The following is a 22,283-nucleotide window of genomic DNA, read 5'->3' as shown; positions in this document are numbered from 1 at the left end:
GGGCTCTCCTCTTCTTCTCCTCCTCCAGGGCTCTCCTCTTCTCCTCCTCTAGAGCTCTCCTCTTCTCCTCCTCTAGAGCTCTCCTCTTCTCCTCCTCTAGAGCTCTCTTCTTCTCCTCCTCTAGAGCTCTCTTCTTCTCCTCCTCCTCCAGAGCTCTCCTCTTCTCCTCCTCTAGAGCTCTCTTCTTCTCTTCCTCTAGAGCTCTCTTCTTCTCTTCCTCTAGAGCTCTCTTCTTCTCTTCCTCTAGAGCTCTCTTCTTCTCTTCCTCTAGAGCTCTCTTCTTCTCTTCCTCTAGAGCTCTCTTCTTCTCTTCCTCTAGAGCTCTCTTCTTCTCTTCCTCTAGAGCTCTCTTCTTCTCCTCCTCTTTTAGGACTCTCCTCTTCTCCTCCAGAGCTCTCCTCTCCTCCTCCTCCTCCTCCAGAGCTCTCCTCTCCTCCTCCTCCAGAGTTCTCCTCTTCTTCTCCTCCTCCTCAATTTCCTTCTCCTCCTGCTCCCTTGCCCTCTGTCTGTCTTCCTCCTTCTGTTTTTTCAACGTTTCTTCCTCTTCTTTCTTTTTCTGCACTTCCTGCATCCTCCTCCTCTCCTCCTGTGAGGCGTGAGTCTCCGAGGGAGGATGGCCTTCAGCGGCCTTCAGCTTCGTACTGCAGACAGACAGACAGACCCCTTAATGCTACATGGTTCATACTACAGACAGACAGACAGACAGACAGACAGACAGACAGACAGACAGACAGACAGACAGACAGACAGACAGACACCTTAATGCTACATGGTTAATAATGCAGACAGACAGACATACACCTTAATGCTACATGGTCCATACTGCAGATAGACAGACGGACAGACAGACAGACAGACAGACAGACAGACAGACAGACAGACAGCTTAATGCTACACGGTTCATACTGCAGACAGACAGGCGGACAGATAGACCCTCTTAGTAGGTGCCTGGGTCACTCCCAGTAGTTGAGTCATTGAACTTCCCATTTTGTTGTGTGATGCCAAAACATCACATATTTCTGTGTGATTACTGTGTGAGTGTATGTGTGCGTGTGCATGCACGTGTACATGTGTGTGTGTGCTAACTCACCCTGGAGGACACCTTTTGACCGTGTCTCGTTTAGAGCCCTCCTCTTCCAGGAACAAGCCTCCTGACGGCCCACTCCGGGTTAAAGAGTCCAACATGAAGTCATCAAAGTCTGCTTCTGGCTCAGCCAATGGCGGCTTTGAATCTTCAGATGGCTTATGGTTGTGCTTTTTGGAAGCAGCCTGTTCTTTGTTTTTTTTGGGTGTAATAAAAGCTGCCAGCACATTGGTGGAGGGCTGCTGAGGGGTGGAGCTCTCGGTGCTGGCGAATGGCCAGGGAGGGGGCGGGGCTACAATCAGCTCGGAAACGACTTGGCCAGAACTGGGGATACAGGGATACCGAGGGTCAGAGGTCGTAGTGCAGCGACGGGGTGAGTAGTAGGGTGAGGGTTCACAGGGCTTGGGGAACAAGGCGGCGGGTGTTTCAAGCTCACACGCGACGCACGGCGCCAGGGTTGAGAAGGAGTAGCCAGACAGCGACCATCTTGCCAAATCGACAAAATGGTTGCCAGGTTTAACCAAAACAAGTGCCAGGGCACACTCGTGTGTTTTGCTTTTAGGATTGTACCAAGCGTGAGCGAACGCACTAGACACGCTAACCCCTAACCTTTTCAGAGGAGAGAGTGGGGTCAATGTTATTGGTGGAAATGGGGTTCAAGTTGTTCATGTTGTTCATGTTCAGCCGTGGAGGAGATGTAGGTTGGGTAGATTGCGACATCCTGATCTCAACGAGACCATGTGTTTATTTTTGAAACCAAGAAAGCTGACAACGGTCCATACTGGGTTGTCCGTGGTAACAAGGCAACCATTACTGTCAAGGCCAGCATGGGTTAAGGGATGGATCGTCTGACAACGATGTTTGACCAACAGTGGACATAAGCCACCCAAATGCCAAGAGACATCAGTCAGTGACTCAAGTGTTCAGAAGACAATAACAATTAATCACACCACACTATTGACGTTAAGTTTTGAGACGTTTTGAGACACAATCTGGTTGCAAGATATTAAGTCACAGCAAACAAGGGGGTAAGTAAGCACACACACATATACACATGCAACGCACATACAAATATGTGTTCTAACACAGATTCCAAATGATGTAAACAACAACGACAAGAGTTGGATAATAACACAAGGCCCCTGGTTGGATGGGTCACCCTGAACACCGCATCACCGGACAGAAGAATGCACTGGCATGATGTGGTTCCAAGCTCATTTGATATGTACCCACAGAAATGTCAATGTCAAATGTAGCAGACGATGAAGAGCCTGGTGATAATGAGCCCACCTGCTGGTCTTTGGGTCCTCCTCGTCCTCCTCCACTATGGTCTGTGAGGGCTGCAGGGCCTGCGTGACGCTCTGGTTCGCCGCCCTCATGTCGGCCTTGATGCGCTGAGGCTCCGACTCCCTGGGATCCGGGCCAGCGCGGGTCGTTTCCATGGTGAATGGGTTCGTGTTCTTATCCACTTGGGTTGACGGGGGGGCCCATCCTGCAGGACATTAGCAAAGACAAGAGAAAGCTGAGTTCCTGTGATTTGGAATGAGGCGGAGTAATGACTGAGGAGGAGAAGGCAGGTCTTGCATGGTAAAACAACATTGTTTTGGGGCATCATGGGATCAGTAGTCAGCAGTCAATAGTAGGTATTATTTAGGGATTACAACTAAGGGCGCTTCATATCACAAGTCTTATTTCTATTCTCATTCCATTCTACTGCCCAAGGCAGTAATGGGTGGAGGAGGCCACAGTCCAGGCTCATTCCAACACTATCTCTCTCTATCCATGTTTGTGTTGTTTTTGTAGTTACTCCAATGATGTGCTCGGGTTGTTCTCAGTCCACTCACATTCGCAGGTAACGTACCTGGCTGCCAGGACCTCAGGGGAGGTGCAGCAGTAGGAGGAACAGGAGCAGACACAAGAGGCTGAGAGGAAGTAAGACTGAAAGGGGAGGAGCCAAGTAGGGAAGTGGAGCGGGAGGTTGTGCGAGGGGGCAGGGAGGCGGAAAGAGGCGGGGCTTCCGGGTCACACAGGGCGTCGAGGTCGGGGCTGGACAGGAGGGGGATAGGGTTGATCTCGCCGCCAATCAGAGAAAGAGTGGCGGGGGGGACTGTGGTGTCGGATCCAGGCCACGCCTCCTGACCTCCTGTGGACAGGAGGACAGGCAGGGGAAGGAAGAGAAAGGAAGAGAAAAGGTAAGAAGTTAGGTAGGAAAAGGCACAGGATGAGGGAGGAGTTCAGAAGGGAGGTGGGATGGGTTCTGAATGGGAGACGGGAGGGGTTTAGAAGGGAGGGAATAGTATAGGTGGTGATGAGAAAGACAAAGAAACGATGAAGAAGTTAAAAATGGCATAACGGGGAGGACGGGGAAGTAAGGGACAAAGAGTATAGCGAACTGTAATCCTATCCCTACATAATGATGTCGAGTTACTAGCACAGTGACATTTGGACACTGGGTTGATGACTCTCAACCACAGCCCTGCCCAGCCCCACAGGCCGTCAGCAAAACACATCTCTGAGGAAATCAGGCTGATTCATTTTGTATGATTAACACATCACTTACACAACAACCCGTCCTTGTAATAGGTGTGTGTTGAAACAGGCCTTTGAGATGAACTACTGCGGGTTATCTGAAAGGCGTGGGCATTAGGGCGTTTGCGTAACACACCGTAACCCCAAAGCACCAGTCCTATCCTGCATTCACAGACCCAAACCCGTGAACGTCCCCATAGTTACCTGGCCCTGAGCTAGGCTTGTTCTGAACAGCTGCGGCCCTGTTTGTCCCTGACCTCTCAGGCGGAGGGGTGTTTGTGTTGTAAGGGGAGGGAGAGGAGGGGCGAGCCACCGTCCGCACAACATGAGGTCGGAAGACGTGAGCATGAACTGGAAGAAAGGGAGGAGTGAAGGAACATGGGAGAAGATGAGACAGAGCGACAACGACTGGAAGAAAATAGTAAGATAGGATAAGTAAGATAAGTAAAGATAGAATGAGGCAAAGTTCAAAGAAAAAGCATTTAACAGGTCATATTAAACATTAATGGCAGTGGCCTTATCAGAAGGTTATCATTTAAAGAGAAAGCAGCTTATTACCTAGACGTTACCTTGGCTAGATTAAGTAACTGGTAGGCATTACATGGGCTAGAATAAGTAGCCAGCTAGGCCTTACATAAATCAATAGCTAGCTAGGCAAAATGAGCTAGACAGTAGACAGAGTATGAAGAGGCACACCAGAGATTTGTTCCACTGCACTTCCGCTTTGCACCTCACGGGGGCACTGCTGGGAAGGTACTGAGGCTGGAAGGAGGAAGTGGACATGGGAGGACAAGGGAGGAGAAAGGCGGAGAAAGGAGGACAGGGAGGACAGGGAGGACATGGGAGGACAGGGGAAAAAGAGATTAAATGAGTAGGGGGGTGAGGGAGAAGTATTGACTGAGGAAGGGCTCCAGCATGCTGTTATCTAACTCATAATGATGCGGTGCAGATATACTTCTGTCAAATATACTCAATTAATTTTGATCTAGAACGCCAGCACTTATAATCATACAGAGATGAACCTCAACAATATCGTCTACATGAATTCAAAATCCAACGCAGGGATTTCAGCTGTTGCCAGATTATCTGATAAGGTCTTTATCAGGTCCAAGTCTCAATTGGCTCAGCAGGAGGAGAAACCACCTCACAGCTTACAGAGGGACGAGGATGTCATCTACCTCAAGGTTTGTATGCTACTTTACCGATCTATTGACTACTTGATTTGCCTATTGGGCAGCTTCCATTTCATTATATTCAAATTCTAGCTGAAGAACAAGGTAGTCTGTGTATAGATGTATGTAATAGTGAGGAAAGGAAATTAAAGGAATTGAATGTAAATCAAGCCCACAGACAGACCGGCACTACAGTAACGGTGTGGGTCCCAATGAGAAGGTGAGCGACAGGAGGCATGCCACGTGGGCCAGTCTGATACCTGTCCCTGGGCTGGGCTGGAAGATGCTGGGCAGAGAGGGAGGCTGGGAGAGAGACCTGCTGAGGGGGGGTGCTGAGGCTATCTCAGAGGACTGGGGGGCTTTTGGGCGGGAGAGGGACGACAGAGGAGGCGGGGGCTGAGGGTTGGAGGTCGGACGGGGAGGTGGGGGGACGGCGGGTCCAGGGGGAGGGGCCCAGAGCTGGGGGCCAGAGGTGGAGGTGGAGGTGGAGGAGGGAGGCGGTCTGTAGCCAGGGAGGTGGTGAGGGCCGGTTGCTGAAGCCGCCGGGGGGGGCGCCGTCCCGGTGGACGGGGGGGCGTTGCCCTGATGGGCCGCGGTCGGTTGAGGTAAGCAGGGCGCTGCCACCGTGGAGGTCTTGGGAGACGGAGACGTGGGGGAGGGTGGGGGCGCGGTGGAGGGGAAGGAGAGGGAGGACGCCGCCGACGCCAGGGGAGACGCTGCCAGGGCCGCCGTGACGTCAGAGCACAACGTGGACAGGTGGTTGGACGCGGTAGAGGAGGCGGGGCCAGAAGCAGGAGAGGCGTCGGCGGGCGGGGCGGACGCGGCGGGCGGTTTGTGTTTGGAGCGGGGAGAGGGCTGAGGGGCGGGGCCTCCGGTAGGCGGGGCTGCCGGTTGGACGGATGAGAGGGCGTGTCTAGAGCGGCGAGGGGAGGGGCAGGGGGTAATGGGGAGCGGAGGCCGGGCGTGAAGGGCGGGACTAGGGGGGCCGGACACCGGCCTCACACCGCCTCTGACACCGGCTGGGGGCCGATGGACAGATGGAGGGACAAGTGGATGGATGAAGGATGGATGAGTGAATGGATGGACAGATGAGTGAATGGATGGATGGATGATAGATCGATGATGGAACGATGAAGGATAAGGAAAGGGAGGAGAGGTTGGGGTTTGCAGAAAGAGAACATGAAAGATGACAGAGGTTAAAAATGGAAAATGGGAAACACGTTTTGAAATAATCGGACACAATTAAGGATCACAGTCAAAGCTATGTTGATGTATCATTGCGTTATGAGAACAGGTCATGGTGATGGTGGGTTCCCTCGTGGTTTTGAGGTAACTATTGTCATTACATGAATTGTACGTATGAAGTGGAAGAGAAAAAGTAGAACTGAGGCTAAAAAAGGAAGTTGGACCGTGCGAAATGGGGAGTGAAAATGTCGAGGAAGTCAAGAACAGGAAGTGAGAGAGGAGTGGTACCTGAGGTCGGGAGTATCGGCCCAGTAGAGTTCCTCCAGGTGGGCGGAGGGGGGGCGGGGCGGTTGGGACGAGTTAGGGTGTGGGAAGCTTTCAGCCAGAAGGGGGCAGTGCAGGACAGGAGAGAGAGAGAGAGCGAGAGGCGAGAGCGAGGCAAAGACATAAGAACAAGGCAGAAGGACGAGCCAATAGAACTAGCAGAGAAAGGCAGAGGTGACAGGCTCGAAGGCAGGACAACAGGTGTCCTGTGTGTGTGTGTGTGTGTGTGTGTGTGTGTGTGTGTGTGTGTGTGTGTGTGTGTGTGTGTGTGTGTGTGTGTGTGTGTGTGTATGTGTTTGGGTGTGTGTGTGTGTGTATACAGTACATGTGTGCATGCAGGCATGTGTGAGTATGTTTACGTCTATGTGTGTGTGTAAGTGTGTGTGTGTGTGTGTGTCTGTGTGTGAGTGTGCACGCATGTGTGTATGTGTGTGTGTTTGTGTGTGTATGTGTGTGTTTGTGTGTGTGTGTGTGTGTGTGTGTGTGTGTGAGCTTGCACGCATGTGTGTGTAGGTGTGTGTGAGTGTGTGAGCGTGAGCGTGCACGCATGTGCGCGTCTTAGGTCAGCGCCAACCTGTAGCAGTGACAGACTTCTTGTCCTCGTCTTCATCACTCTCGTTGAAGTCGTCCATGTCGCCGACGTCGGTGGGCTTGTAGCTCATCAGGCTGGCCACACTCTGCATGTCCTCGTCCCTGAGGAGCATGCACCACGTTACTGACCAATCACGGCTTTGTCCACGCAGTCAATCATCTCTTTATTGACACAGACGTCTTTCAAGATAAACATGCGGTAAACATACTTCTTGAATTTGTAGGAAGTATTCATTCTTAAACACAGATTTAAAAGCTTTCCACTGCTTCAGACTTAAAATAGTGAAAGTCGAACAGGTCTGCATCACAAAAAAACTTTTATGAAATAAAATGTAAATAGATATCATCATCACCAGCTATATACACTTGGTGATGATGACCTCATTCCAACCATAAACACAGACATCATGACATCATCTCTCAACGACAAATACCAGACAGCCACGCACGGTCTCACCCTCTCTCAGCTAACGCAGCTAAGGATGGCCAAACGATCAGTGCTCCAAACCGCCTCTTGGGTGCGGCTCAACCCTGCCCTCCATACTTATCAACTGCCCTGACGTAGCTGTTGGTCAACCGTACCCTCCATACTCATCAACTACCCTCACGTAGCTGTTGGTCAACCGTACCCTCCATACTAATCAACTACCCTCACGTAGCTGTTGTTCAACCGTACCCTCCATACTAATCAACTACCCTCACGTAGCTGTTGTTCAACCGTACCCTCCATACTAATCAACTACCCTCACGTAGCTGTTGTTCAACCGTACCCTCCATACTAATCAACTACCCTCACGTAGCTGTTGTTCAACCGTACCCTCACTAATCGACCACACTCACGTAGCTGCGGCTCAACCATACCCTCCATACTAATCAACCACACTCACGTAGCCTTCCCCTCCCGCAGGAAGACGCAGGATAGCGACAGCTTGAGGGTGGCCTCCACCACTTTGACGGACAGCGGCTTCAGCTTCAGTGTCAGGTCCGTCTGGGTAGGGGTGGAGCTGGCGAACTTCCTCATGTTGACGTCGGCCGACGCCAGGACCTTCCTGTGGCCCTTGCTCTCCTGTTGGGGGGGGGGGGGTGTTGAGTTTAGGACCACTGGTAGATACACGGTGGATCGATTCTCCTTAGCCAACACTACGCGGTTGATTTGAATGTACGCTGTTTTCTGAATGTTCTCTCTTGTTCTCTCTTCCACTTTGACTTCTTCACACTTGATTATATGGTTCCAGTGATATCTGTCCCAGTGATAAGAAGCTATAGCGCCATGGTGATGTTCTTCTTCCTTTTAACCATGGGGTCCATTCTCCTCAGCCAAAACTACGCGGCTGAATGGGGCCTGTAAGCCCTACGTCCGGAATATATGATGCACGTGATTTAGGTAGAAAAATAAACTTATGATCGGCAGTACTGTCATTTTAGACAAAAGTGAGTTGAGCACATACGTTGTCATAGCTCTGAACATACAGTCAATCAAAGGTGTTTCTAGGGATAGACCCCCCATAATATTGGCAGACCAATATCCTACCATCCCTGTCCGAAATATATGCCTGAATAATCTCTCTGACGGAGGGATTTTATTTAAATCATTTAAATAAGTGGTAAATACCACTGGGGCGAATAAGTAATGTGTGTGAAGGATTGCGCGAGTTGAGGCGGAACACAAGTCATGTGTATCGACGGGCATCGAGCAATGTGTGTAGCATCACAAGTTTATCATTACCATCAGTCATCAGGAGGACATTAAGATGCCTATCTAATTTAGGATTAAACACGGATTTCATTGACAAGCAAACTTTTTAAAAATAGTAGTAAAAGTCTGAAGAAAAATAATAGTACTACAGTCATATGACAGACATTGAAATACTTACACCCTCAATAACAAAGGTCCAGTCTTTGTCCTCAAATTCCTCTGCATTGGCTTCCTGCGAAGATGAGAGCATCCTTTAACACTTCGATTTCAGGCCCAACTGGAAAAGTACAACCAGCAACTGGGATGCCTCTGAACCAATGAGATGGCTCGGCTCTTGATTCGTTGCTCTCTATTGAAAAACAACTCTGTGTGTCCAGTAGCAATAACGTACCTTGAAGAGCGTCACAGAGATGTCCACGTTCTCAGGGACCGGCCACATGACCACGCCCCGGTACGGGTTCTTAATGCCCGGCTGCCAACTGTGGAGCTGGACGACAAGCAAGACGTCAACAAACACTACATGCAAACCCTCTGTATGTGGTGAGCGTGTGTGTGTGTGTGTGTGTGTGTGTGTGTGTGTGTGTGTGTGTGTGTGTGTGTGTGTGTGTGTGTTTTTGTGCTTGCGTGTGTGTGTGGGTGCTTACGGCTGTGTGTGTGTGTGTGTGTGTGTGCTTACGGCTGTGTGTGTGTGTGTGTGTGTGTGTGTGTGTGTGTGTGTGTGTGTGTGTGTGTGTGTGTTTGTGCTTGCGTGTGTGTGTGTGTGCTTACGGCTGTGTGTGTGTGTGTGTGTGTGTGTGTGTGTGTGTGTGTGTGTGTGTGTGTGTGTGTGTGTGTGTGTGTGTGTGTGTGTGTGTGTGTGTGTGTGTATGTGCTTGCGGGTGTCTTTACCTTGGAGCACATACGTCGGTTCCTCCTGGTCCACACCACCCTCAATTTGTCTGGTTGCCTGAAAACACACATCCATAAACAACACTTAGGGGAGGAGGTAGGCAAGAGAAGGTACAATTCTCTTAATCCACAACCTGCTTCCCATTGATGTTTCTACAGTCAACCCACACAAGAGGAAACAGTTTCACTTTCATCAGACATAGATCGAAATAACCCCATTTACAGTATGAACCCCCAGGTCCCATAGATGACCATCTAGTGTATGATGCCCCAGGCCCCTCCATAGACAACACGCTGACTTCCTCTCTTGACCTCCTCAGGGGTCCACAGGGGGTCCCAGGAAGCCTTAGTTTAACTATACAGGCTTTATGAGCAAGTTTGACGTCATGGGCATAGTGTATGTTATTAGGTATGAGCTGGTTATAAAGGAGGTCACGGACTGGCGGCGCGATATTTAATTGGTTTAGCTACAGCACTCTAACTTTTATTTCATCCTGCTGAAATGTACGACTGTGACATTTGAATTATCTAAGGTAAGGACCTGATTAACTGTAAAATGTGTTCCGCAATTCGTTGGTGTGATGAAACCTGGGGCCACAGCGGCTGTTAGGAGGGGCAGATGAGACCCAGGGAGGGCTGGAGGGGTCGGTGTGTGGGACGGGCCGGCCCTCTGTGGGGTCTGCAGCGGCGGGGGCGGGACGGGGATCAGGACGGCTGGAGGGCCGGCCCGTTCACAACTTAAATGAACGTGGGGGTGTATGTGTGTGGTTGTGTTTGCGTGTGGGTGTCTGACTAGAAGTGTATCAAGGCAACATGATGTTGGTTAGAAGTGTATCCGAGCAACACGTTGGTACAGGATATGGGAGTTTGGAAATTCCAACTGAGTTTGACATGTGAGAGTTTATGAGTGTGTCTGTGTGTCTGTCCAATATATCGCAGGAAGTGAAACAGGAAGCCGCCAAGTCATGTGACCGGTGCCTATCTGAATGTGTTGAGTGTTTCCTAACAAAGAAAGGGAAATATGTAGGTGTACGTACATAAATAACACTCATTTAGAAAATATTGTATGGTAATAAAGAGCCAAACAACATACATAAACAGTAATATGGGTCACACAACCAGCCAGCAAGTACAGCCCTTCATTACTCTAATTCATGGTTATTTACACCGAGTAACATAGTGTTTTGGTATGAGTTAAGGACAACATTGGAGGTAAGGCAGCATGATAATATCCTCATGACTTACTCCTTTAGTTACTCCACACCTGCCCACGCCCCCACCCCCTCCACCCACCCCGCTGTTGGCTACTTCTGTTACAACAGGCCTTCTGACGCCCCAACGCCCATGCTGAGAACGCACAGACACACACACACACACACACACACACACACACACACACACACACACACACACACACACACACACACACACACACACACACACACACACACACACATGCACATACAGAGACAGCTTCTGAGAATCGTGTTACTGTTTTCTACGGCTTTGAACTATTCATCTATCACTTTCATTTCCTCTGGTGTAGATAATTGTAATTCCTAATAGGCGTGCCTTACTGGTAATGCCTTACAGTCGGTTCAAAAGAAACTAAACAAGTGGGCCCCACTTTACCCTCTTCAGGCATCCATCCATCATTCCTCTACAATTCAGAGTAAACTAAAAGATCCTGTGGATTATATATAAGGCACTGCATGACCTGGCCCCACTTGACTTTCTGATCTCTTCGTTACTCATTCTCCTCCTGGATCCATCCCATTTTCACAGCTCAACCTCTTATCCATCCGTCACTCCAACCACAGAACTAATGCTCTCGTCTTTGCTTTAATAAAGCATTACTTACTTACACAGTAACACACACACACACATACACACACACACACACACACACACACACACACACACACACACACACACACACACACACACACACACACACGCACACACACACACACAGGGGGGGGGGGGGGGGGGGGGTTCACTGACACTCGCTGCAGTCAGCGACCAATCAAAACCCGGAACATACATACTCAAGTGAAACTAACTTCCTCAGCGTTTTCGGACAATGTTCTCTCTAGTTCTCTCTTCCTCTTCGACTTCTTCACACTCTTTCCATCGACCCCGTGGGACACTGACGAGACGATTATCTAGTATGGATTATCTGTCCCATCTTCCAGTGATAAGAAGGCGCCATGGTGATGTGTACACGTTCTAACCATAGGGCCCGTTCTCCTCAGCCCACACTACATGGCTGAATGGGGGCTGTAGAACCTACGTCCAGAATATGTGTGCTGTATGAGATTAAGGTAGATACCGGAGAAAAATAAACTCAACTCTGAAATAGTTGGATGGGGGGGGGCTGTCCCAAAGATATACCCAAGTTAATGGCACATGAGTCAGCTCCAAGAGACTATAAACTGATGATTACGACTATGACAGGCTAGTGAAAGATATTTATTATATGTGAACAATTCAAATGACTGATTGACTTAATTTAGGCTACTCAGGATAAATGGATAGGATAAATCTTGTTGTCCTGGCCTAAGCGTGCAAGGCCGTGAGACCGTATGTAAAATATTTTTATATGTGCATTGAAATGATGCTCGAACCTTCGTTCTGTCTCCCCTGCCCTCCCCCCCCAAAGACGGTTACATGTACTTGTTAATGGTAGGACTCTTTCTTATGCAAATTACTTGTCCCTCAAGATGATACCTCGAATGCACATGGCGTGTCTCTCGTATCATGAACACAGCTGTGAACTACGGCGTCGTAGAGAGGAGCCGGAAAGAGGGGCTGATCGGGAAGAGGGTGTGAGGGCAGCAGAGGGGCTCATCGGGGGGACGAGGACGGTGTGAGGGCAGCAGTGGGGGCCTCATCCGGGGACGGTGTGAGGGCAGCAGAGAGGGGCTCCTCGGGGGTCGGTGTGAGGGCAGCAGAGAGGGGGACGTACAGTTCGAGGGCAGCAGAGAGGGGCTCCTCGGGGGGACAGTGTGAGGGCAGCAGAGAGGTGCTTCTCGGAGGGACGGTTTTTGAAGCCATCAAACGAGGCATTTCCTGGTAACGCAAATAAATAACTAATCCACGACGCTGTCAAATTAGAATAAATGTGATGACCATGTGATGATTTTATTTCCCCCTCGATGCGTTGAACAGTGGAATATAGACAAATCAACGTGAATAAAGTTGTAAAGAGTTATTGCTTCGGGTTAGTTGAACGCGTCAGTGTTCACTCACCATTTCTTTGTAAACTCCAGCACCAGTTCCTGGTAAGACGCGGTAAACTGAAACTTGGAGGCCTTTTTGCCCACCCGCTGCAATCTCTTCCAAACCGATGTCATGATGTCGTTGAATAAATGAACGAGAAAAGAAACGACAAATTGATAATCCAAATGAAAAGGGCAAACCGAGGCCACGGGACGGTCTCCGGTCTCTTATTGTGAAGGAGGCTGAGCCGTCATCAGGCGCTGCCTGTCTCCGCTGGGATGAACCGCAAGCTCCGACCTGACACCATGAGCAACACGAGTTGGGTAACGACCAAATGTCTACTTGTAGGCCTACGCTACCGAAGGGAATGCGTGTGCATAATTCACTGATTGTGATATAATTAAAGCGGAATCGAAAACGAATCTGACAAAGCAAACCCCCATAAAGCGAGTAGTCAGTAGACGTCTCGGAGCTGACAAGAGAGCAACAAAAGCGATGTCTGGGTGAGCTTCAGGGAAACTCCAGTGCTCGGAGAGTAGTCTGGGCCAGAGATCCGACAGCTTGGTTTACAGGACGGACGCGAGTGACTAGAGGCTCTAGAATTAGTTCGCACTCCTCCCCTCTCACAAGTTGAAGAGACTGTGAGTTGGAGAAAGTAGGAGAGAGAGGGATAAGGAGAGGGAGAGGGAGAGGGAGAGGGAGAGGGAGAGGGAGAGAGAGAGAGAGAGAGAGAGAGAGAGAGAGAGAGAGAGAGAGAGAGAGAGAGAGAGAGAGAGAGAGAGAGAGAGAGAGAGAGAGAGAGAGAGAGAGAGAGAGGCCTATGCAAAGGTTAGCCCGTTTGGCTCTATGCAAAAACCTTTATCTTCTCATGAGCAATGTAAGACGGTTCTCATGAGCAATGTAAGTAACCCATCGTAGACTTTGATCGCTGCGTGCCACCGCATCAGGCTTATCTGAGCCACTTTCATTCCACTTGATTGATTTACACCCAGACTGTCTGTATTGTACATGCTCAACGTCTGTCACCAGGTTATAATGCACCGGAGATACGCACAGTAACATTTTAACTTGCTGAGCTGCTGCTGCGTCACGGAGCGGCCAGAGGTGGCTCATAGTTAAATACAGAGCAATAGTTTCCATGGCGAGGACCGACTTCAGTCGGCACGCTAGTGCACAGTGCATGTGCGTGTTGGTCCTGTGTGTGTGTGTGTGTGTGTGTGTGTGTGTGTGTGTGTGTGTGTGTGTGTGTGTGTGTGTGTGTGTGTGTGTGTGTGTGTCTTTGTGAGTGGGGGGGTGCGCGTGTGTGGCTGTGCTTTGTGTGTATGTGTGTGTGTGTGTGTGTGTTTGTCATGGCACGGTGGGTTTTTTCCTGGGTGAGTGGAGGTGTATTTTGGGAGAGTTGGCTGGATGGACACGGGCAGCTGCATGGGAACAGCTCTGTCGTGACTCAGAGATGGCCCAGAATTCAGCCACACACACACACACGCACGCACGCACACACACACACACACACACACGCATATATACACATACAGCTATACAACCCCACCATGGCCTCTCACACACACATGCAAGCATTTACATACAGGGACACGCAATTTGCATTGGCACACACACACACACACACACACACACACACACACACACACACACACACACACACACATACACACACACATTTCTAACCTCACCATATTGTAACTCCTACACAACTGTACTTTAGGGCAGCAAGTTGGAGGTTATATTGAAGGTGTATAACGACCTAATTTCTACAACAACCTCTCCCACTCCGGGAGAGGTTGCTGATCAGAACTCAGGTAGACAACAGGTAGCAAATAGAAAGAGTGATGCTCATACAAGATGTGAGGACAGAAGATGGGTATGCAGATAACTAGAATAGCGTTCTAAACAGAAGCTGTAGGACACATAATTAGAATAGCAACACGGGGAATGAGCAGTCAGATGTGGAGACAATGCAGCATGGAGAGAGACGGTCAAGTTAGGACAGAAAACAGACTGAAAAGCAGGCGACAGCAGACAGAGTCAGAGGCATCTAGGCAGAATATAGTCTAACAATATCCAAACATATGTTGTTTATAAATAGAAGAGCATGGGTCGTTGTAATACCCTTCCATAGGATGTCTGGTTGAAAGCAGAGTGCTCCCCCTGGAGGACATATCATGCAATTTTACTGCTTGAAGGACATCTATAAGATGCGTCGATTATATACTTTAAATGATATGCTTAAAATATTTTCTATTGATTAAATGTCTAGAATAATGATCTGCCAACCTCATCAGCATTTTTTTAAGAAAAACACCTATTTTCTAGTAAATAAATAAACAGAACTCTGATGTATTTTTTTTTATTGCAATCAAACTAGGGGGGGGGGGGGGGGGCTCTGTTTGCACATCTCCTCTGGAACTCCAGCTCACTGAGAGACAGTTTCTCAGAGTGAATGTAAGTGTAAAACGAATATTAACATACACCTCACAGATCAAACGCCTCCATGTCGTTCAAATGACACCGAACATGTAATCACTTAAAGCTATACTGTACGATGTGAGAGAGCTAGCATGATTTGAAATTAGCTTCTCTTCGGAGTTCCGTTTAACTCCTCCCCCACCCTTCAGGACTCCCTGCCCCAACCCCTCGACACAGAGCCGTGCACGAGCGCTAATGCTGCTTACGGCTTACTTCAACGGCAACCATTGCGTCACTTTTCAGACCATTCAACTCCCTCAGCTGTCGCCATCGCTGAAAAGCGAATCCAAAATTTATTCTCGTTTTTCCTCGAGCATTCTCTTAAGCCTGCCACACACATAAAGATTTTATAAATCTCAACCGATTTTTTATCTGTGGAGACCCCACACATTAAGATTACATTAACAGTTTTGATCGTATTGTGTGTGGTGTCCTGCGATATTCCAAACACAGCACACCACACACATAAAGATTTGTCTTCAGACGCACTAGAATCTTGTCCCTCAAGCAAGAAATCTCGCGTGAACAAACGTGATCTGACGTAGTACTCTGACTGACCTGTGGGGGCAGTCACACCAAAAATAGTCATTGAACTAACTACAAGAAGAAGTGAAGAAGAGCGAGTGTAAACCGGTGTAAACTCATGGAGGACCAGCTGGATACCGACTGCATGATGGTGGTTTTGGGATTAATCCTAACTGAAAAATCCCTTAACTTTAACTGTCTTCGCCATATTGGTGGTATTCAGGGATATCGTAGCCATGGAGATAGCTCGTTATAATTCCGTGTTCAGTCAGCTCGCTCTTTATTGGTTAAATTCAATATTACGTCACGTTGGAGACTCCCGATTGTCGGCTTCCCCCCCACACAAGACGTTTGACACCATAACGTTCTCCGCCGATAATCTTAAATATTGAACATGTTTAATACTTACGATTATCGGCGCCGACTGATTTCGGAGCCGATTGTCGGCCGAATTTCACTCTTAACACACCACACACTACAAGAGAATCTTATAAAATAATCTTAAGAGCTTAAGATAATCGGGCGATGTCTGTCCGTGATCGGAAGGGGGAAAATCGGGGCAAAATCAGCCCGATTATCTTTATGTGTGTGGCCGGCTTTACTTTTTTTTTGTTGCTGCCTTTTCATTTTCTGTCTCTTTTTCTTGCCTTTTTAAAAGGATGAACCGGGGCAAGTAACGGTGGCAGTGGTAACTTCTGCTTTTTTTCTTCCATCGTGTTAACGTTGTAGGCTCACTAGGTCTAGTCCACTGTCATGAACTACTATGACAACAACGCTTTCTTTGCCCTCCGTGAACGCGCCCAGGCCGGCTCAGGCTCGTACACAGAGGGGAGAGAACGCGCAGGCTTGTGATTGGTTCTTTATATTCGGGTACAATGTCTCCGATTGGTAAGCATTTTAACAGGTTTATAGCAGATGCAGAATTCGGTTTTTTTTCGCTTCTTTTTCATTGCCCATAAGTTATTTATTGCTGTCAGGATGTAAAAACCAATTTCAACAACATATTAAAAAGTGCATATCACTGAAAATCGTACAATATGCCTTTAAAGCTATACTGTACGATGTGAGAGAGCTAGCATGATTTGAAATTAGCTTCTCTTCTGAGTTCCGTTTAACTCCTCCCCCACCCTTCAGGACTCCCTGCCCCAACCCCTCGACACAGAGCCGTGCACGAGCGCTAATGCTGCTTACGGCTTACTTCAACGGCAACCATTGCGTCACTTTTCAGGCCATTCAACTCCCTCAGCTGTCGCCATCGCTGAAAAGCGAATCCAAAATTTATTCTCGTTTTTCCTCGAGCATTCTCTTACTTTTTTTTTGTTGCTGCCTTTTCATTTTCTGTCTCTTTTTCTTGCCTTTTTAAAAGGATGAACCGGGGCAAGTAACGGTGAGAGTGGTAACTTCTGCTTTTTTTCTTCCATCGTGTTAACGTTGTAGGCTCACTAGGTCTAGTCCACTGTCATGAACTACTATGACAACAACGCTTTCTTTGCCCTCCGTGAACGCGCTCAGGCCGGCTCAGGCTCGTACACAGAGGGGAGAGAACGCGCAGGCTTGTGATTGGTTCTTTATATTCGGGTACAATGTCTCCGATTGGTAAGCATTTTAACAGGTTTATAGCAGATGCAGAATTCGTTTTTTTTTCTCGCTTCTTTTTCATTGCCCATAAGCTATTTATTGCTGTCAGGATGTAAAAACCAATTTCAACAACATATTAAAAAGTGCATATCACTGAAAATCGTACAATATGCCTTTAAGCCTTAGGTGATTACAGGTCCTTAGGCCTATGGAGCGAGCCCTGAATCCACTAATCATTTGAGCTGCCGCTAGGGGGCGGCAGAGGCAGGGAGGAGTCGGGCGATGAGGATGCGGCAGTCTCCATGTCCCCATCTTCCTCGTCGTCTTTCTCGTCCTCGTCCTCTGAATAGTCGTTGTCCTCTGCATTGTACGACTGCTCGGAGAGAAGAGAGCTGCCCTTGTACTCCTGGACGGCCTCGTATTGAGACCACAGCTGGCAGAGAAGTGACACGTCCAACTGACGCACACCGACCTAGTGTGCAGCCACAAAAGGACTTATATATAATTTAGACGCACTCAACACATCGCAAGAGCAGACATTCAGACAAGAACAGAAACGCGTTTGCGTGATAAAAGATAAAACATCACGTGACCCACCATCTCTTTGCGCAGCAACGCTAGAGCGCCGTCCAAGCCGACGTGTTTGCGCAGACTGCCTGTTGACGCGTCCCCGCGTGCCCCCGCTTGGCTGAGATCTACCCCGACACGCACACACGTGTTCTGCACCTTTCCCATGTCTCGCCAGGAGCCGCCGCTGGAGGTCAGGAACCCGCTGAGACTCTTGGGCAGCGGCGGGAGACCCTCGGGGGAACACACGCAGCTGCCCTGATGTTCCTCACCGCTGGACTGCGGCGTCTCGTTCATCCTGCTGCTCACTAAGTTAAGAACGTAGCCCCAAGTTCAGAGCATTTCTTTCCCGAGATGTGCTGATGCGTTTCAGAAAGAGTCCATTATGCTTTGCAGGCAAACGGACATCGAGCTTCATAAAAATGTAAAACTCATTAGTAACGTATTATGATGACAGCTATTTTTGTCTTCGCTTTCCTCCTTTGTCCCAGAAAGTCGGCCGACATCCCCAGTTGTAACCAGCAGTGGGCCCGCCCTCCGCCCATAAACCCAGTAGCAGCCCATAGTTGGTCAGAAGGGAAACGTGACAGACAGTCCCTCCCTGCTAGCCCATAGTAGACGTTTGTAATAAGCAAAACAGAGCAGCTTTGTTGGACGCAGCCCTAGACGGTAAATAAACAAGCCCTTTACAGATTTCCAAATAGGACAATAATCGAGCTTAGTTATACATAATATACCTTTACAACATTGCACATACTCCTGCAGGCAGATATCAAACAAGATCTTTACAGCAACATTTATTCAGGTAGCTTACAGAGCAGCTAAATCCTCCGTACCCCTAAAGTCCCACAGAACACGCAGACCTCATCTGTGAGGTCTGCATAGGTACGTGCCTCTACCAAACCAAAACATGTAGAGCCTCTGCGACTGACTCAACGTTTCCCATAGTGCTTTATCTCTGGGTGAGGGACAACATAAACTATGCACTAGGAAGTAAGGCCCTATATACTAGTTCCAAGGTTAAGCACATTTGATGTACTTGCAAACAATAACTTGTAATACTTATGAGGAATATTCTTCACAATTTTTTGCAAGTGTAATTCCCACAATGAATCCCAAAAGATATGACTGACCATCCAAATTCAGAATACTACCGAGCTCATGCTAAAATATTGTTCTCATATCCATCGTAACTTTTTTGTGAAGGGACAAACATCCTCAAACTACGAGAACTTGTTTTTTTTGTAAATTAGTCAAATGAAATGACATGTTTATTTCAACAGTAACAGTAATAGTATACCTAAAAGGTTTTTATTTATTCTTTTCCCTTCCACACAAAAACCAAGCCGACCAATCTGAAATCACCTAAACAGGCTTGATCAGGTTAATCTCAGATTAGTGGTCAAGAGTTTTGGACCAATAATAGCAACCTAAAATAATATAAGTACACCTGTCTGTCCATTAAAAGTGTGGACCCCCCCCCCCCCCAATGAAGCAAAGCAGTTGACAGCAAAAAGTGAGGGTAACCAAACATCAGGGACGGCACCATCTCTGCTCAGGTGCCCACTAACATCCCTCCTCCGCACTATGACGTATATGTTGTACCACCTGACCCTAACCAGCCAACCAGAACCCAGCTGCTGTTGCCCCTATGGTTCAGTTCATCTGCCATGGACTGTAGGCCAGGGAGGACCCGCCAGCCATCGCAGCGTTCCACAGCGCCGCTCTACTGGCTGAGCTCCCGGAGGCTCTGCAGAGACTTGGCACAGCTGGTGATCAGGCTGCACAGCTGGATGCTGGCCTCCAGGGAGGCCGAGGTCTGCAGCTGGCAGCTGGCCCAGCGCAGCTTGGTAAGGATGGCTTCCTCCGCCTCTCGCAGCACGGGCTGCTGGACGCCGGCCGGGCGCGGGGGGGCGGCCACGGGCAGGAGCGCCGGGGTGGCCAACGCGGGGGCGGAGACAGCTACGGCGGAGGGAGCTGGGGGAGGGGCCGGAAGCAAGGCGCCTCGGAGCCCGGCGGCTGCCCCTTCGCAGTGCTCCGGTCTGGGCAGGGGAACGGACCCGCTGGCCTGGAGGCCACCGGGGCCTACGTTGGGATCGGGGGCCGGCGGCTGAGAGGAGAGCTGCCTCTCCCTCACCTGAGAGAGGGCCGCCTGGGCGTTCAACGCTGCACACAAGGAGAATTTAGAATGGGTTAACGTGAGCCTGGAACAAAACAGGATGTGAAGGTCAATGTAGGTTTGCGTCTATCCTTTACTATGGTACATTATCATCATATTGTTAAAGGGCTAGTTCGGAATTTTGGACATAGGGCCTGATTCCCAAGTTAGCCTTGGTGTTCGTTATCATTGGAGACAGTTTAACACATTTCATATAGTCTAGCGTAATAATTGATTTACCTCGGGTGTACTGTGGAGTGGGTAAGACTGTTTTATTAGCAGGCTAGTATTGCCCGTTGCCGTGCGCTAGCCTAGCATGAGCGAACTATGCAACTAGAAGGACTGAATGAAATGAGTTGAAAACTGTCTCCAATGATAAAGAACACCAAGGCTACCTTTGGAATCAGGCCCAATGTCCAAAATTCCGAACTACCCCTTTAACTGAGAGGTTGTCAGTCATTAAGCGGAGGCGCGGTGCCGGGCATATAGACAGCCGTGGGGAACCCTGAAAGAACATTCGGTTTTTTTTCAAGCGTTTGAATCACGCTAAAGTCACAAAAACAATCTGACATCATTTGGCCGCTTAAAGAGATATAGATGATGATACTGGCCTGGCCTGAGGAATCGAATTAGACCATGGAAATCTTAGTCGAGGACCCCCTTAGTATGGCTTCAAGAACAGCTCTGGTCAGGTTTAAGAGATTGTTTGAAAAGCAGAGCCTGCTTTTCCTAGCAAGTGGAACCTCCCAGAGCTCAGCCAGCAGCCCGGCGCAATGGCTGGCCGGTCCTCACTGGCCTCTTCAATGAGGGTCAATACAAAGCTACTGCTAGGTCTTGGGAGTTCGACCAGTTGTATCGTTTGTGCGGGAAATAAATACTTCATTGTATTCCATCGTAGTGCATTTACTTTTTCCTGGAAAAGGAGAGTGCATTAGGGTACCTGGGTTGTCTTTGTCGACGTCGGAGTCCAGCTCCTGGCATGATACACAGTAGTTCTTCTGCTGCTTGTCCTGGAGAAGGATCGTCTGCGTATCGTAACAAACAATTAACCTCATGGAAGAAACAACAAACTCAACAAGCAACATACTAACTTTCAACTTCCTTCTTGTAGGCCCAAAAGCTAAGGCTGGGATTAAAGTACCATGCAAGTGTCCAAGCTCACATTAGCATTAAACCATAACATAAAAGCCATTGTAAAGCATTGGCAGACACCAAAGAAGAGCACTACTCACCCCACACGTTTCACAGCAATCACCCAGCATCTTGAACCCTTTGAGCAGGTAGTCTCCCATTATCTTGCTGATTTTGTCCTGTCGTTCTCGGCGGGCCTCGATCACTTTCATCTCTGCGGCTGTTGGCGGCTCCCACTCGAAGTCTTCGTCATCTGGGATGGCAGGAATAAGTTGGTTAGGCAGGAGCCGTGCTCCCAGACTGGACATCCGTCTTTATCTTCCACCACACCCACCAATTCCACCCGTTCAATACACTTTAAATTTGACAATTTCAACCATGGCTTTAGAAAGCCACATAATATATGTTAAATCAGTTTTCTTTGTGTATCATTTAATCATTCACGAAATAACACAGGGTAAACTACAGACAAGAATTCCACCTGCTCCGATTGAGGTTTAATTAATTTGAATCTTGAAATTAACGACTACAAAACAACAGTGAACCTCGCTATGTTAGCAAAGGCTAGCAGACTATAACACAGAGCTACCTCGATGATATTAGGATTCTTAACGCAACGTAAGGTTTATATACGAAGTAGATACTAAGCTTAATTACTTAAAGTTAGCTACGCAGTCTACAAACCTCCGTTCAAAGACATGTTGGTGAACTCGACGCATCCAAGGCGCGTTGTGGGTGACGCTCCGGTGTCACGCCGACGACTGCTCTTCCTCTGCTGAAGTGAAGACCCTGTAATTCATCCCACTCCAGCACCTCTGCTGCCCTCTGTAGGCTTTCTGAGAATAGCAACTTGTGATAAAGGAAATAACTGAAACTGATAAAACTGATAAATCCTAAAATACACACCCATTTGCACGGGCCATTTTTAAATGTAATTGGTTTCAACCCAGCCCCGAGTTTAGCTAAGGGTGTTTGTAAACATTTTTAGTGTATGCATCATGTATGTCTGTATGTATGTCATATTTACAGTATACTTCATATTTAGGCCTCGTCATTTTCCCCTCTCTCTCTCTCTCTCTCTCTCTCTCTCTCTCTCTCTTTCTTATCTGCTCTGTGGGGAAGCTAAAAGGAAGAATATGAGGGAAAGGG

General features: G+C 48.6%; 3 protein-coding genes across 7 annotated transcripts in view; all 3 read right to left on the bottom strand.

The window, feature by feature from the left end:
• Positions 1 to 13,356, bottom strand: part of LOC115546919 (EH domain-binding protein 1-like protein 1) — a 31,794-nt gene extending 18,438 nt beyond the window's left edge. The window contains exons 1-11 of one of the 5 annotated variants that reach the window (XM_030360748.1): positions 12,722 to 13,356; positions 9,470 to 9,527; positions 8,973 to 9,068; positions 8,760 to 8,813; positions 7,773 to 7,951; positions 6,869 to 6,987; positions 4,310 to 4,375; positions 3,818 to 3,964; positions 2,946 to 3,227; positions 2,375 to 2,576; positions 1,091 to 1,408 (exon numbers count right to left, since the gene is read on the bottom strand). In XM_030360748.1, the coding sequence (XP_030216608.1) occupies positions 1,091 to 1,408; positions 2,375 to 2,576; positions 2,946 to 3,227; positions 3,818 to 3,964; positions 4,310 to 4,375; positions 6,869 to 6,987; positions 7,773 to 7,951; positions 8,760 to 8,813; positions 8,973 to 9,068; positions 9,470 to 9,527; positions 12,722 to 12,825 (1,625 nt within the window). In that variant the 5' untranslated portion in view covers positions 12,826 to 13,356. The remainder of the gene's footprint in view (positions 1 to 1,090; positions 1,409 to 2,374; positions 2,577 to 2,945; positions 3,228 to 3,817; positions 3,965 to 4,309; positions 4,376 to 6,868; positions 6,988 to 7,772; positions 7,952 to 8,759; positions 8,814 to 8,972; positions 9,069 to 9,469; positions 9,528 to 12,721) is intronic. The other 4 variants (XM_030360750.1, XM_030360751.1, XM_030360749.1 and 1 more) reach the window with 4 other exon arrangements.
• Positions 13,357 to 17,337: 3,981 nt separating this feature from the next.
• On the bottom strand, positions 17,338 to 18,374 carry fam89b (family with sequence similarity 89 member B). Its single transcript, XM_030360774.1, has 2 exons — positions 17,876 to 18,374; positions 17,338 to 17,750 (listed from the first exon to the last, which is right to left on the bottom strand). The coding sequence occupies exons 1-2, from the start codon at positions 18,140 to 18,142 to the stop codon at positions 17,508 to 17,510; spliced, it is 510 nt and encodes a 169-aa protein (XP_030216634.1). The 5' UTR covers positions 18,143 to 18,374; the 3' UTR covers positions 17,338 to 17,507.
• A 252-nt stretch (positions 18,375 to 18,626) lies between these two features.
• znrd2 (zinc ribbon domain containing 2) lies at positions 18,627 to 21,934 on the bottom strand. Its single transcript, XM_030360773.1, has 4 exons — positions 21,819 to 21,934; positions 21,236 to 21,387; positions 20,944 to 21,028; positions 18,627 to 20,011 (listed from the first exon to the last, which is right to left on the bottom strand). Exons 1-4 carry the CDS (start codon positions 21,832 to 21,834, stop codon positions 19,572 to 19,574), a joined length of 693 nt encoding a protein of 230 aa, XP_030216633.1. The 5' UTR covers positions 21,835 to 21,934; the 3' UTR covers positions 18,627 to 19,571.
• Between the last annotated feature and the right edge of the window lie 349 nt (positions 21,935 to 22,283).

The sequence above is a fragment of the Gadus morhua genome, chromosome 7 (genome assembly GCF_902167405.1).
Source record: "Gadus morhua chromosome 7, gadMor3.0, whole genome shotgun sequence".
Lineage (NCBI taxonomy): Eukaryota > Metazoa > Chordata > Actinopteri > Gadiformes > Gadidae > Gadus > Gadus morhua.
The sequence above is the reverse complement of the archived record's forward strand: the minus strand, read 5'-3'. Positions and strand labels throughout refer to the sequence as shown.